This window comes from Eubalaena glacialis, chromosome 6 (genome assembly GCF_028564815.1).
Source record: "Eubalaena glacialis isolate mEubGla1 chromosome 6, mEubGla1.1.hap2.+ XY, whole genome shotgun sequence".
NCBI lineage: Eukaryota > Metazoa > Chordata > Mammalia > Artiodactyla > Balaenidae > Eubalaena > Eubalaena glacialis.
This window is the reverse complement of record NC_083721.1, coordinates 48,968,430-48,986,243: the sequence shown is the minus strand read 5'-3', so window position 1 is coordinate 48,986,243 and position 17,814 is coordinate 48,968,430. Positions and strand designations below refer to the sequence as shown.

The 17,814-nt window shown below is 35.5% G+C and overlaps 1 protein-coding gene across 1 annotated transcript in view; it reads left to right on the top strand.

Annotated features, from left to right (window-relative positions):
• The window catches only part of TOMM70 (translocase of outer mitochondrial membrane 70), a 42,869-nt gene that overhangs the window by 6,477 nt on the left and 18,578 nt on the right, over positions 1-17,814 (top strand). The window contains exons 2-6 of the mRNA XM_061194073.1: positions 7,144-7,317; positions 9,558-9,684; positions 11,315-11,424; positions 14,011-14,159; positions 16,441-16,648. Coding sequence (XP_061050056.1) covers positions 7,144-7,317; positions 9,558-9,684; positions 11,315-11,424; positions 14,011-14,159; positions 16,441-16,648 — 768 coding nt within the window. The remainder of the gene's footprint in view (positions 1-7,143; positions 7,318-9,557; positions 9,685-11,314; positions 11,425-14,010; positions 14,160-16,440; positions 16,649-17,814) is intronic.

Sequence of the window (17,814 nt, the reverse complement as noted above, 5' to 3'; positions counted from 1 at the left end):
ATATTTTGAGAAAGAGACCACATTCACATAATTTTATTACAGTATATTGTTATAATTGTTCGATTTTATTATTAGTTACTGTTATGAATCTCTTATAGTGCCTAATGTATAAATTAAACTTTATCCTTGGTACTTATATATAGGAAAAAATGTATATATAGGTTTCAGTACTATTCACAATTTCAGGCATTCACTGGGGGTCTTTGAATGTATCCCGTATAGATAAAGGGGAGATTACTGTACCTATTTTATTTGCTTACACATGGATTAATGTACCTGATTCTAGCTCATTTCCTTTTAGTGACTATATGTGTGTGATCATCAGAATAATATTTTATAAATACTTGCTAAGAATTTATTGTGATTCCTTATTACCAAATTCATGTCATTGAAAGCCGTCTGTAACATAGTCATGTTACCATTGCAGGAATTGTTTTAGAGCTCCCTTTCTGGTCTCCTGAATTTCTTCTGTGTCTGTGTGCTCAATAACCCTTTTGGCGTTGTTTTTCCTCCTTGGAGTATTTTCCTGACTGTCCTTTGTTAGTCATTTTGGTTCCAGAGCAGATTGTTCTAAGTAACCTTCACTGAAGTAACCTTGACTGATGATTCAAACCCTGATTGTTTTCTTACTTTGTATTCTAATAAATTTCTGGGGATTGTATCAATACTTTGTTGCTTTGGTGTTTAAATGTAACTTGTTTTCCATAGTAGATTTATTTGCCTCTGCAGGAGGTGGGGGGCAGGTTCCTAGGTTTTGTCTTTTCGACAAGTTTCAGCAGTGTTTGTTGTAGAGAGAGAAGACATAGTATTTACTATGTTTCTCATTTCCTTTTAGATTTATTACTTGAGTTATTTGTTCCTAATCCTTATGGTTTACCCACATAGTTTGTATGTAAGTGTGTGTATATATGCAGTTGCTACTCTTTGAACTAAAATTTTTCTAGTTATTAGCTACACAAGTTTCTGATCACCTAATGTACATTTTCTTAATGTGAATTGGAGTTTCAGTGTTTGATCAGCGGTAGTTCTTTTGAGAGGCTGCCAGTTCACTTGTTTGTTTCCTGCACTGTCTCTGGAGTTCCTTCAGGATAAAGACTATCCTGTTGATCGTTGTACAGTGGAGTCATATCAAATGTGCTTTTAACTACGATGAAATCCATTACACTTGCTTGACAAAAAGCAAAAGACCTAATTATGCTGATGATTCTCTTTGTCCTTTTGCTCTGGGGTCAGTAGTGAGCAAGATATACCTAAACTATTTCCTTTGTTTCAGTTCCAGAGTGTGAGTCTGGATGTGATTCTGATGATACTCATTCTTCATAAAGTGTGGATGACAATCCATGCAGTATAGAAGTAAAGTTTAGGCAATGTGGAGTCAGATTGCTTGTTTGAATCTTGCCTTGGACAAGCTTCTTGATCTCTCTGGGCTTCAGTTGCTTTATGCGTAAAATGGGGATAATAATAGCACCTACCTTGCATTTCCTGTGTGTTACTCTTCTGAAGAATTTTCAAAAGTAATTTTGGCAATTGATTTTTGCTTCATGCATTAATGTCAGGATTCTGTACAAGTTTCAGCTCCACATATTTTTTGAATTCACTTAGCAGAATCACATGGAGTCATGGAGTTGACTCTGCTGGACAGTTATTCCTTATGAAGAGATGAAACTTATTCAAATCCTGGATGGAAAAAAAGCTAAGTTATCTAATAGATTGTTTTAAATAATACTTTGATTGTGTGATATACTAGGCAGAAGTGAATGTCTTTTCTTTTTTATATTTTGTATTCTTACCACTATTCACAAAGTTTAAATTTATGCCTGTGGAAATTGAATACATAGTACCTAATCTTTTCAAACTGTTTTCTTTTAGGAAGAGATTAGTACTTTTTGAATCCACCAAAGTTACATGTGGGAAGCGGGAGTGGCAGGAGTGGAGTAGCGGGAGTTTGGAGGCTTGTGTATAGGCAATAGCAGTGGGAAGTTACTGGAAGGTTTTAAGCAGGGAATGATATGGTCCAGCTTACTTAAGAAGAGCTTTCAGATCAATCAGAAACTAATTTGTTGTAAGAAAAGTAAGAGAAAGATGCATTTTCACAGAATTTTACTGTAAAATATTATGGAATGTTCGGAACCTTAAAAAGGTTACCAAAACCAAGAGTGATTTCCAGTAACATAATGTCTTGATAGTCTTTTAAATCTCCTTAGTAGCTTTTAGATATGAAAATAGACCACATGAAAAGATAATAGCATTTCAGGGTGTTCCCATTACATTCTAGAGCTGTATGTCTTCATTTCTCATTTATAAAATATGCTTTCAAAACTGTCTTTGGGCTTATTTTCCAACTTCAACCTTTAATTCCAAAAGTTCTTATTATAACTTGAGAAGGTAGACTGAGTGGGGGAGAAAGTGACTGAAAAGCAGTGCAAAGGATTCCTGAGAGTTGGAATTAAAATCTCTTATATTATAAAGAATTGGTAGTTGTATATTTTCTAATTTAAACTTTTTTCTCCAGTGCATTTATTTTGATTTCTACCTGGTATTGGCCTCAAAGCTTGTGAAAAAAATGTCTAATTCCTGACACAGCAGAATGCTGGTGTTGATTGATAAGCTGGCATTGTGCTAAGTAGCTTTTTGTCCTAAATTTTACCGGTGGGCCAAAATAATTAGCTTTTCTGTACTGTCTCTGTTGTAATGCCATTCTTTCTCTGCATTTTTGTTAATGAAGGGAAGCAGTTGGACAGAAAGTAATGTGGTGGTGGGGGGGGTGGTGTGCAATGAGCAGAAGGTGATAGGGAGGTTAACTGAGACATTGTTCTCCCCAAACATGGTTTGGTAGCGCTTTGGAGTGACAGTGGGAGAAAATTTGCAATTTGGTGATTTGCCTATGTAATTTGATCCTTTTTCACTCAGTGTCATAGCATCTTTTTTTTTTTTCCAGTACAGTAAGGAAAGGAAATTAAGCAGGTTCTGATTTAGGCCTTAGGTGATAAGGAATTTATAATAATTTTTAAAAATTTATTTTATTTATTTATTTTTGGCTGTGTTGGGTCTTCGTTGCTGCACGCGGGCTTTCTCTAGTTGCGGCGAGCAGGGTCTATTCTTCGTTGCAGTGCATGGGCTTCTCATTGCAGTGGCTTCTCTTGTTACAGAGCATGGGCTCTAGGTGCGTGAGCTCAGTAGTTGTGGCTCGCGGGCTCAGTAGTTGTGGCCCATGGGCTTAGTTGCTCCGTGGCATGTGGGATCTTCCCGGACAAGGGCTCAAACTCGTGTCTCCTGCATTGGCAGGTGGATTCTTAACCACTGTGCCACCAGGGAAGCCCCTAGGAATTTATAATACTTTTTAAAGGGAATCTATTGTAAAACTTGACTGAATGGAGGGAAATGGGTAATTGAAAGATTCTCTTGGTTGGTTTTAGGTTGATTTAGACCTTGCTGAATAAAAATTGGAAGTATCCGTCTTTCTAAGGAGAGGAAGCCTTGTACACCTATCCAGTTTTCTCTCTATTCTTTTAACTTGTCTGCCTTCACCATGACTGCTTCTCCTTGAATTCTGTGTGACATCCTGTAGCCTTAAACTTCCAGTAGACAGGAAAGAGTTCATTGCCTGTTTGTGTTAATGAAACAAGGTCATTACTCTGTCCGAAGAACGTTCTTTTTATTTAATCTGCAAATCTTTAGTAAAAATACTAAATAGAATTTCAATACGTTTGTAGCCGAACATACTTCTCACAGGCATTTGACACATTATTTTCTCTATCAACAGTCCCTAGTGTTATTAGAATGTGTATTAGCTATGTTCTCAATGACTTAGAAACATTGTAAACTTTTTACAAGAAATTGAAATAATGTTTTTCTTGCTTTTGTATTTAACATCAAAAGTAATTGTTTCACTATTTTGAAGTTTTCTTAGGCACACAAAGGTTTGTGGTAATGATGTTTTCTTGGCAGATTGTATCTTTTATCAATAAAACTGCCCACAGAAGTGCTCCATCTGAGGCATTCACGTGAATGGTATTTTGTCTCATACTGCCTTTTTGTCTGATACTGCCTTCTTTTTTGCAAGTATTTGCATTCTGTAACATTTTTACATTCTTTTTTACATTCTGTAACTTTTACATTCTTTTTTTGACCTGTCATTTTGTTTTAGGTCATGCCTTATAGGTAGCATGTGGTTATTTTTTATTTTAAATAGTTTATTTGAGATTCCCTGGTGGCTCAATGGTTGAGAATCCGCCTGCCAGTGTAGGGGACGTGGGTTCGAGCTTTGGTCCGGGAAGATCCCATATGCCGTGGAGCAACTAAGCCCACGAGCCACAACTACTGAGCCCGTGTGCCTAGAGCCCATGCTCTGCAACAAGAGAAGCCACTGCAGTGAGAGGCCCGCGCACTGCAGCGAAGGGTAGCCCCCGCTCACCGCAACCAGAGAAAAGCCTGTGCACAGCAACAAAGACCCAATGCAGCCAAAAATAATAAATAGATAGATAGATAGATAGTTTATTTATAATAGGGAGATTTAACCTATTCACATTTATTGTTATTATTGACATGTTTAATGATTCCTGCCATATGTACTCCACTTTTTTGTTTCTTCCTTTACCCTCTCCTTCCTGCTCTTTGTTTTATTGATCATCTCCCCTGCTTTGGGGTTTATTTTTAGTGGTAAGGAAGTTGTACGCCTCTGTTTCTGTTCTTGTGTTCAACCTTAAATGCTAATTTAGCTAGGTATAAGATTTTAAGTTCAAGATAATCTTTCTTCAGGACTTTAAAGTTGTTGCTTCATTGTTTTTAAATACCTAATGTTGGTGACAGTATGACCCCAGTTTGGTTCTTTTTTTCTTTGTAGGTAATCTGGTTTTTTTCTACCTAAAAACTTTAAGGATTTTTACTGTGAAATTTCACCATGATATGTCTAAAAATGTGTGTCATTTTTTTTCAACTCCAGGAATTTTTCTAATATTTTCTTAAAACACTCCTTTCTATGCCTTTCCTTCTAAAATTCAGATAGATAGATGTTGGAACTTTGGTATTTATGCTCCATATCATCTAACTTTTCCTCCAGACTTCTCACCTCCCTGTCCTCTGTTCTTGTTGCATTCTGGCAGATTTCCTTGGCTCTGCCTTCTACTCGTTAATTTGCTCCTCTGTTATGCCCATTCTAATATACAATCCATCCATTGAGTTTATTGTAATAATTCTTTTTAATTTTCAAGATGTCTAACTGGTGCTCTTTAGAAGCAGCCTTTTTAAAAATGACTGTGGTAACCTCTCATTCCTCTGATGTTAAATTTTCTGTTTGCTTTGTTTATCCTGCTTTCTCAAATACTAGTTTTTTATTTGAATCAGGTGCCTCTCTTTTATGGTATTAATTTTCCTTTATGTTAGCAATTCTTGACAGTATGGTCTCTTGGAAGATAGGCAAGGTATGCTTGTCACTTGTGTCTTGGGTGGAGGGGATCCTCACTCCTTCTGAATGATACAACCCTACTCCAGTCTGACTTCTCTTTCTCTTAGTGGAGTGGGAGGACTGATGAGGTTGCTTCAAGTGCAGTTTTCCAGCAACTAGAATCCACAACTACATAAGAGAGTCCTAGTTGTCTTCTAGTATGAATGTTTTGTGCTGAGGATTTTTACTGTCAAAGTTTTTGGAAGGTGATTAGGCTATTTACAAGTGGAAGATTTCATATTTATCTGTTACTCTGTTTGTGGTCTAGTTGGCTCCTTTCATCCTCCCACATATTATTTTAAAATGAGCATGTTTTTCTTGACACTAGCTAGCTTAAACTAGCTGTTTTATATTCTGAACTTAAAGTTTCCTACATATCCTTCTTTGCACACTATAAAAAAGAAACAAAAAACAAGAAAAACAAAAAATTATAGCTACTTTCAGACTAAAGGAGAAGGGAAACAAAAGATAAATGGAGGGGGAAAGGTAGCAAAGAAGAATGAAGCAAGAGGAAGGGAGAAAAGAGCAGATACAGAAGGTTGCTATCCCATTGTCTCTTTGTGACTGAGATGCCCTGGGCCCCAAGCAACATAGCCTTCCCTGTAAGTTAGTTGTGGGGGTAGCTGCTTCTGCTTTTGCTTTGTCAATGCTTACCTGTTGGAGATATACGGGTTCTTTCGTAATCACGTATTTGTTAAAGTTGAATGATGTTGACAAACAAAGTTTGGGGTGAAGATGTGCCATGAAGCTCTTGGACCTAGTAGCTGGAACCTAGATAACTGGATTTGTCTACAAAGATGCTTCCCAAACATTGACTGAAGCTTTTGCAACTGTCCTCAGTGGGTATTAACTACCAACTCATGAAGTATGTGAGATGGCTCCTCTAGGAAGCAGATTCTGAGACAAATATAGGAGTCCCCCAAATGTATTTGATTAGCAAACAATAGATTTGGGATAACAATTGTAATGAAGATGGCAAAGTGTTTCTAGTATCTCTTCTACACTGTTGACAAACAGCCTAATAGAAAAACAGCAATACATGTGAATAAGTGGTTTGCAGAATGAAAAAGTCCAGTGGCCAATAAACAAACATGAACAGATTTTCAAATTCACTGATAGTGAGGAAAATGTGAATTACAATAATATGTGAACTAGAATTATGTTACATTGGGGTTTTTCATCCTAGGCACTGTTGACATTTTGGATCAAGGTGGTGGTGTGCGGGTGTTGTCCTGTGCATTGTAGAATGTTAGCAGCATTCCTGGTTTCTACCTACTAGATACCAGTCGCACCTCCTCCTGACCCTAGCTGTGATAATCAGAATGTCTCCAGACATTGTGAAAGGTACCCTAGAGGGAAAATCATCCCTGATTGAGAACCACTGTTTTATACTCATTAGACTGGCAAAAATTAAACACAGCTATCATATCTCTTGCTGGCAGGAATGGCAGAAAAGTGGTACTTTCAAGCACTACAGCCTTTTCTTGGGAGAAGTCAGTGTTTTCAAGTTAAGAATATATAAACCTTTTGGCTAAGCAATCCTGTTACTAAGACTCTATCCCATGACGATATGAGTGACTTGCATTGTGAACAGCCATTCTGCCCTCCCATTTTTTCTTCAGTGTGTCATTTAATCACTGTGATCAGAATCTATTACTGAGTATTGATAAGTTTTTCATAATTGTTTCCTCATATTTCAGAACTCTCTTGATAGAGCCCAAGCAGCCAAGAACAAAGGCAACAAATATTTTAAAGCAGGAAAATATGAACAAGCTATTCAGTGCTATACCGAGGCTATCAGTTTGTGCCCTACAGAGAAGAATGTTGACCTTTCCACGTTTTATCAAAACAGAGCTGCTGCCTTTGAGCAGTTGGTATGTATCCTAGGTTGGTTTTTCTGTTTGTTTTGTTTCTCTGTATTTGCATAATGTTTCAGTTAATGCCACTCAAATAAATCTAATAAACATTTTGAAGTTGTTTTGAAATTACAGGATTTTTGTTTGGTTTTTATATCCTTTAATTACATAGCTTTTTAAGAACAAATTTTAGTTTTGCTCATCACATACACAATCCAAAGTTGTATATATCAGATTTTATGAAATTAGATAATATAGAAAGTTAAAGTTTATGGTGACCCCATCCTCCTCAACAGTTTGAATTTATTTCTTCAACTTTTGTCCCCATATATGTAATAGTAACATGTGTAGGGGGGGAAAGACCAAAAGATGAATTCCTATTACATTGTTTGCAACGTATTTTTTCAGTTGCCACTGTATCTTGTACAGCTTCTCATAGCACACACAGATGTATTTCATTCTTTTTAAAGGCTATAAGTAGCTGTTACATGGTTGTATAGTGGAAAACATCTCCCTGTTGATGAACATTCGAATTGCTTCCTATTTTCCCTATTGCATTCAGTGTTGCAGTAGATATTTTTGTAAGTATTTTTTTGCATACTTTCAGGAGAATAAAATTCTAGAAATGGAAACATAAAGAGATAGTATCAATACCTATTCTAATAATAATATATGAACATGTTTGTTTTCCAGTATCTCACTGACTGTGTATTATCAGTCTTAATAATATTTGCCACTCTGGTAGGAGAAAATTTCTCATTGTTTTAATTTGCAATTTTTGAGATGTTGGTGAAGTGGACAATCTTTTTCTATGTTTATTGGGCATTTATATTCTCTGCATTTTTTGTTCAACCAAATTTTATTGACTGTTTCATATATGAAAGGTTACTATAGTAGGAGCTGGGTCTATAAAAGCAAACAATTATGCATAGAACTCAAGGATCGCAAAACAACTATTAAATGACATTTTGATAAATGCTTTGATTCTATAATAGACGAATGAGTGGGGTTGGTGTAACACTCCATGAGTGTTACAAATGGAGGAACAGTGTATGTAATTGCTCTGAGGCAGGCAAGAGTTTGCCATGATTAAAGAAGTATGTATAAAGGATCCTGGGGTATAGAGAGATGAAACTGGAAAGGTAGCAGAGGCCAGATCAGGCAAAGCCTTGCAATGGTAAGAAGGTTGGATTTGGTTCTGAGTGTAATGGGAAATATTTAAGGGTTTTAAATAGGGCAGGAACATCATCTAAAATTGTTCTCACTGTTCTGTCAAGAATATATTGGAGGGAGGCAAGAGTGGAGGCAGGGAGACTAAGGAAGGATGTTGTTGTAGTTGCCTAGGTGAGACCTGAAGGAAAGCTGAAGACCAACAGAATTTGCTGTTGTATTGGATGTGAAGCGTGAAGAGAAGCAGGAGTTTTAATAATAGTGGAGTAAAGAAGGAGTGAGTTAGCTGACAGTTGAATTGAGAAATGTCTCTATTTTAGGAGCGTGGTTTGGGTTAAAGAGATAAAGTTTGGAGTCATCTAATTTTAGATGTTATATGCTACCAGGACAATAGATGTGATCACCTAAGAGAGAGAAGGGATGAGTCCTTGAGCATTCCAGCATGTAGAAATCAGATAGAGGGGAAGAAGTCAGCTACAGAAATTGGGAAGGAGCAGCCGGTGAGGTAAATGGAAATCTAGTAGAGTGTCAACTCCTTGGAGGTTTGGCAATAAACAGGAGCTAAGAAATGGGGTAATAACTGCAGGGAATTATGGAATCAAAGGAGTGTTTTTAAAAGATGGAAAATACTAAAGCAAGTGTTTTTATGCTAATAGGAATGATTCAGTAGAGAAGCAGATTGATGCAGAGGCAGGATAGCTAACAGTGAAGTCCTTGAAGTGGGGAGAATGTGGATCCATACCACAAGTGGAAGGTTGGCCTTTGGTGAAGAGGGGTGCTTCCTCAGTTTTAACAGGAGGGAAGGAGGAGATGATATGATCACATAGATGCAGGTAGGTTGTAGATTTGGTGGTAGAAAGATGGCTTAAATATGTCTTTTACTTATTTTAAAAAATTAGGTTGCTAATCTTTATTACAGTTATTTATATGAGCTGTTATAATGTATTGTGTATATTAACTCTTTGTATGAATTGGGAATATTTTTTCTGTGTGGGATTCTTAACACTTGGCCTACTGAGTTTAGAAAACTGATTTCTGTCAAACAGTGCTTCCTTTAGTGTGACTTTTTTTTAATACTTTCATTACAGCAAAAATGGAAAGAGGTGGCACAAGATTGTACAAAGGCTGTTGAACTTAATCCCAAATATGTGAAAGCTCTCTTTAGACGTGCAAAAGCCCACGAGAAGCTAGACAATAAGAAGGAATGTTTAGAAGGTGAGGGTATTTTTGTGTTTATGTATGAAAATTACTAAAGGCTTCGTAGTCATTGGTAAATTTATATGAAACTCTGCCTATGAGTAGAGAAATCAATTGTGTTTAAAAGTTTTACTCTTCCCCAATTGAGACTTCGTTTTCTAGTTTAAATTGAGATTGCAGATACTTGAGTACTGTCTTGGTTCCCGACTATGGAATTAAATGATTTAGAGTTTATATACCACACATTTTAAACTTGGCAATTAATGAGCATCAGTGTAATTTCATGAATAAGAAATCAGAAGAGAGGTTTTAGTGAGCGATAGTGTTTCTAAGATTCTATGTATTTTTCAGTTAATATCCTATATAAATATGAAATAATTTTGAGAGGAATCATTAAAGAAAACATTTGTTTTTTGCCCTTGCAATTTTCAAACATTATCTTATACTCAATTAGAAATTATGTAATTGATACAAAGCATTAAGTGAATTTGCCTATTCTCAGTAAATATTATAAATATTCTTTGGCCTGTAATTGGCCATATCTGCTGCCAAAACTTCAATTAGGGTATCCGCCACTGGCCTATAAAGTACATTCTTCTGGGTGATGTAGAGCTAAACCAAAATGCAATTTCTGCAGTCAAAAAGTACTTTCCACTACATACTTAACTCTGCTTTAAAAGCATCAATAATCGGAAATTTAGCCGTATTTTTTTAAAAATAACATTATTATTTAAAAGGGAAAAGCTGTTTTATTTATTTATTTTTTTAAAATCTGGATTACCAATTGAGAGTGGTTTAGAGAACATTTTAGAAAAACTTGAGGTTTTGTGGTATCATATACTTTGGTGGTGGGTGGAAGGAGTGTTGCTTTGGAAAAGAGACTTCTGAGTTTTGAACCAGACTTCGAAGTTATTAAGCGATAATTGTAGAGAGGAGTTTAAATGGATTTTAGATGGAGAAATGGGATGGGGAAAAGACATTGACATTGGCACTAGCCAGATTATCAGGGGAACATACAGCAGATTGACTTGTTTGGAGGAGCAAGGATTTGGAATTGTGAGAAATTGAGTTCAAAAAGAGAGAGACAGCCATTGTTCACTACTTTGAATGAAAAGTTGAGAGGTTAAGGAAACATTGATCTTTTAAATTTCAAACCACTGTGTGTTGAGCTGTAGCATAGCCAGGTGAAAATAGTATTTTGAAGCAGATTTAATTGAGAGCTGTGTGGCAAGATGGCTTTGGAGACGAGGAGTAACCCTGAGGCCTATAAAAAGACCAGACATGAGAGAGCCACATTATGTTGATTTGGCGTATACTTAACTGGCCAGAAAAGAATATTCCTGGATTACTTGTTTTATTTGCTATGTACAATGTTAGAGTGATGAGAAACATCACAAATGGTGTAGTATAGTCCCTTTCATTTCACAGGTGAGGAAAGTGAATTCTGGAGAAGTAGAGTGACTTTCTGAGGTTTGAGTTTGGTCATAAAGTATGTAAAACTAAAGTGTTAATCAGTTTATTGGAAATGATAGGCACATAAAGCTATGCATTTAGTTTGGCTTTCTGTGGTAACGTTGAGCCCATTTGATGCTGCTAATCATCTTTGCGATAATTTCATACTTACTCTTGTTTTTTGCATCATTTCTAGATGTCACTGCTGTGTGTATATTAGAAGGGTTCCAAAATCAGCAAAGCATGCTGTTAGCTGATAAAGTTCTTAAACTTCTTGGAAAAGAGAAAGCCAAAGAAAAATACAAGGTAAATTAATCTGAATTGGTTAATAGAGGAAGTATACATTGTGAAGGGTCATTTCTAATTTATACTGCTTAAACTTGGGCATGATGGTTACAATTGAAATTAGATCTGGATTATATTTATTTTTCCTGTAATCTTGGGCTTTTGTGGCTTACCTTTTTAAAATAAGAATGTAAACTATGTCCAATATTGCACCTGGAGGATATTGAAAGAATTCATGTATGTTAGAAGTTGTCAAACAATGGCCTACAGCCTGCCACCTGTTTTTATAAATAATGTGCCAATAATGTTTTATTGGAACTCAGCCACTCACACATTGTTTTAGATGCTTTTAAGCTACAACAGCAGAGTTGAGTGGTTGTGACAGAGACTGTATGGCACATAAAGCCTAAAATATTTACTATCTGGCCTTTTACAGAAAAAAATTGCCAACTCCCATTCTTTAAAGTTTTTAAAGATATGCTGTATAAATTGGCATTTTACACAGTTAGTAGATGGTTTAATTCAAGAAACATTGAACAGAGGTCCATAATGGGCATTTTAGAAGGGTAGGTACAAAGACCTGGTCCTTGCCCTTACAAAGTCCTTAATGAGAGAGACCATAATAAGTATAAAAGGCATGATATTGGTAAAGTGTCATGGAGGGATATAAGTAGAGGGCTGTGGGAGTACCACAGGTATCACTAAACATCGGTAGAGGTTTTCTGCTAAATTTCATAATATCGAGGTAGTTGTTTCTTTTTTCTTTAATAATAACTTGCTTTTCTCTTAAGTTGATTTTAATAATCTCTCTGTATTTTTAGCTTTACATCTCTGAATATTAGCTGAGTTAAACAGAGTTAAAACAGGTTTCTTCACTGCAGGACTTTCATGTGCTAATATGTGTTGTGAATCTCCAAATACAGCTATACTGGTTCTCAGTCTCTTTAAACTCTGGAACTTATTTCCTTCCCTTCAGCATCTGGTAGAACATGCTGTTTTGAGGAAGTAGAACTGGTGCTCCTCAAAATGTTTTGCAAAATACCATGTTAGAGTCTCACAAATTGAACTTTGAAGGAACCTCGTTTCCTTGAGTATAATGCTATTGTTGAGTAATTATACTGGTTGGACTGCAGAGTAGTAAGAAAATATGATAACCTACATTTATATAGGTTCCAAATTAGTTTCCACATATATTTTCTAACCTGTTCGTATTCCACTTTGTAAATTCCACTTTGCAAAATACTTTTCATTTTATTATTTTTATTTTTACAATAACCCTATAAGATAAATAAGGATAGTATTTTTATTGCTATTTTAGAGATGAGAAAACTGAGAATGACATGTGTAAGATCACATAGCTAATAAGTGGCAGAGCTAGAATTTATATCTTGTTCTTTTGATACTTAAGGCCATTACTTATAAAATAGTGTTCTCATTTTAAATTTGTAACTCTGTGAAAGACAGGGAAGTGGTAGCTTCATTTCTAAGCTGAAATAGGAAACTACAAGACATTAATGATTTATTCAGCTTCAGTAAGGGCTATTTAAATGTCTATTTAAGCTTTTTCCCTGAAGTGGTAGATGATTGCCACTTATATATTCCAACACAGGGTCTTCGGTGAAATACTTAAGTTAGGTGTATTTATCACTTGGTGGGTGACCATTTGATTTAAAATGGTAATTAAGACACACTGAATCTCTCCCCAGAGAGAGCACCAAAAAAAGAGTGTTTTTCCTTAGATTTTTCTTTCAGTTTTCTTATTTACCCCACTCTCATCTATCCTAGATTAGATCATATACTTACAAAGCCAGATTCATTTTTTTCCCCTCCTTCAAATATAAAGACATTAAATCTACCAAAATAATAGAAATGATATTTGTTATACATACAATTTAGAATACCATATTTCCACTCTAAAATCTTTGGGTTGAATTTTGCAAAGGATCCAAAATATGTTATGAGAGCCCTTTGGTGACATTAGTCCCTTTTCCTTCTTCCTTTAAAACTTTATCATCTTAAGTATAATAAGGAGAAACAAAATACTTCTATGATTATGAATCAGGTTGCCATGGGAAAAAGTAATAATTAAAAGAGGAAATGAGATTTCATTCTGACTTTCAGTGGCACTTACTACAATGGAGATCTTCAGATGCAGAATAAGTAGGGGACAAATGAAAGCCCATGGTAGATGGACTTAACATTTTAGCACCTGTGTAAGACATGGTCCTGAGTAGTAAATTGAGATGTTAATTTTCTAGGACAGGAAGATAATTTTAACTCAGAAGGAGATAATTTTAACTCAGCAGTTATTTACCGCCTTTGTTCCAGATTTCACCTTCTTTTAGTGAGTGGTTCTAAGAGTTCTTGACTTTTTACATCTTTGGAGAAGGGAAAGGCTCTCATTTAAAACCTACTTTGAACAGCTGGGACTGGCAGCATTACCATTTCCACTGTCTGTTGCGCTACAGTTTGGAGCCTGATGTTCTTCAGTTATCTGAAAATGAGATGCCAGTTTTTATGACAGTGGTTCTCAGTGTTCTACAAAGGCATTTGCTTCTTTGGTTAGTGTTTTCTATTTTGATGTGTATAAATATGATTAAATTTCAGAATCGTGAACCTCTGATGCCATCTCCACAGTTTATCAAGTCTTACTTCAGTTCTTTCACGGATGATATAATTTCTCAGCCAATGCTTAAAGGGGAGAAGTCTGATGAAGATAAAGACAAGGAAGGGGAGGCTTTAGAAGTAAAAGAAAAGTAAGTGTCTCGAGTATAGTATCTGCTTAATGTTCTGTTTTGTTTTGTTTTTTTGGCGGGGGCATGGTTGTGGGGTTTTTTGCTGCCATAGAGCCAAAGTGGAACTCTGAGTCATCTCCAAAAAATCTGTTTATAAATAGATATAAATATAATAAAATTATAATATATAATAATAATATAATAATAAAAATACTTCTCTTCTCACACATGTCTATTACGCCCTAAGAGTTACCTCTCTGGTGACTCAAGGTTTTACTGCCAGGAGTCTGCCCTGCGTTTAAGGTCCTACATGATATTCTCAAGAGATCTCCTAGTGGAGATCAAGTGGTTGATTATATTTGAACAGGGGCACTAACTTAAAAAATGATTGTATAGCTCAATATCCAGATGTTTTATTGCAAGGAAGTTTATAATATATAATTTAATTTTTAGGAGTGCCCAAAAGAGTGACTTTCTTCAAGGTTTTTTCTGCATGCCTAGGAAAATGCCATTTTTTGGGTTTGTGTTTGCTCCTGTAGAGAGCTGAAACCAAAGTACAAGATATTGTGTTTACAACTGGAGGTCAAGTGATATAATGTAGTATATAAGCTATCTAGCCTGCTTATCCATTTATATTTATCAATACTTTTATCTTGCTGTGAGGCTAGCTCTCCTCTGTAAGAGAAGGTACAACATTATTACCAACATGACATTTTCTAATGAGTTTGGAAGAAAAGGGAATACTGTTCCCAAAGCAAGGCATAATTTTTCATCTATAGCATATTGGAAGGTTTAAAGGAAAAGATTGCTTTTAATATGTATCTCCCAATTTTTCTACCATTATTGGCCACCTTTTAAGGGAGGATACTATGCATAATTGTGCCAAGATGTTCAAGTTTGAGTTAGTTGGTGAGCAATCTCTTTGAGAAAATTGTAGATGGGAAGTAAATGTTTAAGGTGATGCCAATAATTGCCTCTTCTGATTAGGAAATAGTCCTTATCCCAGAAAAACTACAATGAAGGTTAATACCATTATTCTGAAAACTATATTGAGAGGTGGCAGGACATAGCTATGTCTCACCAGAACACTAATTGGAATTGGTCCTAAGTTTTTGAATTCTATTTTACTCTGAGCCTTAGCTTCATCATTTTTTGAATGGGGAAGTAATAATTACCTTTGAGGCTTATTATGAGGTTTAGAGGTCATGTTTGTAAGTATCTAGCACTTAGGTTCTCAATAAATAGGAACCGTTATTACTTCCAATCTGATTTAATAATTATTTTGTCTTACCCTGGTGACCTGAGGAATAAAACTAGAGTGCAGGGAATATTAGAATGTAATTATAGGAAAGGTTAGCACAGAGTTTGTAAGACTTTGACTGACATAACTTTTAAGTCACTTGCCAGTTTTCTCTATTCAAAATATGTAGCAAATGAAACAAGAAAATGTAATTTACAGTGCCCCTTAAAGGACATGTAGTGTAAATTCCTTTTCAGTTGAAAAAATTCCTTCTACAAGCCTTTTCAATAAAAGCCATCATCTTAGAAGAATGATGATATTGTGGTCACTGCTTTTTAAAAAGTAGGGAAAGGGTGTTTTCTTTAAGTCCTATTTGATGGAAGAGTCTGCTTCTTTGATATTTCCACCTGTTCATTCTAGGTCTGTTCTTTTAGGTGAAACAGCACAACTTCCCGATGAGAGCCTTTTATCAATAGATATTTCCCTGCCTCCAGTTCTTGCTCCCTTACAGTCCATTTTCCACAACACAGCCAGAGTGATCTTTACAAAGTACAACTCAGGTCACACCTCTTCCCTTGGGTTCTGTGACCCTAAACTCACTTGATAACTTTCTATTTCTCTGTTCTTTCTGTTAGTCATAAAATAACTGTTGAGTGCCATCAATGTGCCACAGATAAGAAGGTGAATAAGACAGGATCCTTTCCTGTGTTGCAGATCAGTCTGTCATTAGCTCATCTTTTCCTGTGTCTAAATGTTGAAGCCTGGGCAATAACCCTAGGTTTCTGCCATTTTCTCTGTTGTTTCCTTTTTTAAAACTCTCTCCAAGGCAGCAAGAAAATGCCAGTCTGCCTCAAAAATCCTAATCTGTTACACACACTGCCCCGCATACCACCACCCACACTCCAGTCTCACATTGACTGACTAACTTGTTAAGGGGAAGAGGACAATTGTTTAACTCAGGTATACTAAATGTGGCAAGTTTTAGCATTTGATGCTTTTTTAGTAATTTTTTATGCTCATTTTGTTAGTAATAGTAATTTCCTATGCTCATTTTGTTTTCAGCTCTGGATACTTAAAGGCCAAACAGTATATGGAAGAAGAAAACTATGATAAAATCATAAGTGAATGCTCAAAAGAAATAGATGCCCAAGGCAAATACATGGCAGAAGCATTATTACTACGAGCTACTTTCTACTTGCTTATTGGCAATGCCAACGCGGCCAAACCAGATTTAGATAAGGTCATCAGTTTGAAAGAAGCTAATGTGAAGGTACATTTAAAACTCTGTTTGTGTGCATGTGAAAAAATTAATAATAAATAAAAATAAGACTTTTAGGTATGTTTTGCCGAAGTTTTGGCATTTCAATTGCCATTCTCCAAAAGATTATTTTTTGCTTTGGAAGGGACTATGCCTAATGATGATTGAGTTGGTGCAGTGAAACTGAATCATAAATATCAGTGATAGATATCTTTAACTAGGAAAGGATTTTTTTTTTTTCCCCTATAATATCTGGTAGCTTCAGCTTCCCCGTATAGCTTCTGCCTACTGTATTGGACTATATTTGGGTAGGGGTAAAGGTGATGTAGCAGTGCTATAGGTAGTATTGTAAATAACATGCAATATGTAGTACAAGGCTATAAAATGCATTTAATAAAAAGTAAACACATTTAATATATTCTGAAAGATTTTATTTACATGAGGAAAAAACAAGATCTAAAAATATAATATAGAAATATACTGAAATATACCAAAAGTTTTTGCAGTTGTGTGGTTGGAACAGCTTTTCGTTTTCTGAGTGTTCTTGTGTGTATGTAGTTATTTTTATAATTTAAGATTTGGTGGGGGGTCTGTCGAATTATATGAGCCTTCTACTCAGTGTAACAGGAACAGCGGTTAGCTGCCAAAGTACTGTACTCCTTATTAGATGGTTAACATCTCTTTTTCCTCATTGAATTAAGTGAACTCTGGCTTTATTCACCTCCATGATTCATTCATGTATTTTATGGAAAATGAGAGTTGTTTTCAAGGCCTAAGTATTTGTTAGCAAATTATCTTAACTTCTTGTAAACAAAAGTAATTTAAATTAAGTATTTGTTAAAAGTCCTTTTCAAAATAGATTTTCAGGTTGAAAATACCCTAGTAATAATTATCTTTAATTTTATTTCCTGCTGATTTTCCTGATGATTACAAATATGTTCTGTGTTTTTGTTGTGAGGGCATTCTTATTTGTTTCATTGAGGAAGATATTTGTATGTACTGTTGCCTTGAAAAAAATTTTAGAGAAGAATCCTATTTCGTATTTCATGATCATGATTTTTTGTATTAATGGCAAGTAATGATGCCTGTCATATGCCATGTACAAAAATGAGCTCAAAACGGATCAGAGACCTGAATGTTAAGAGCCAAAACTATAAAACTCTTAGAAGAAAACATAG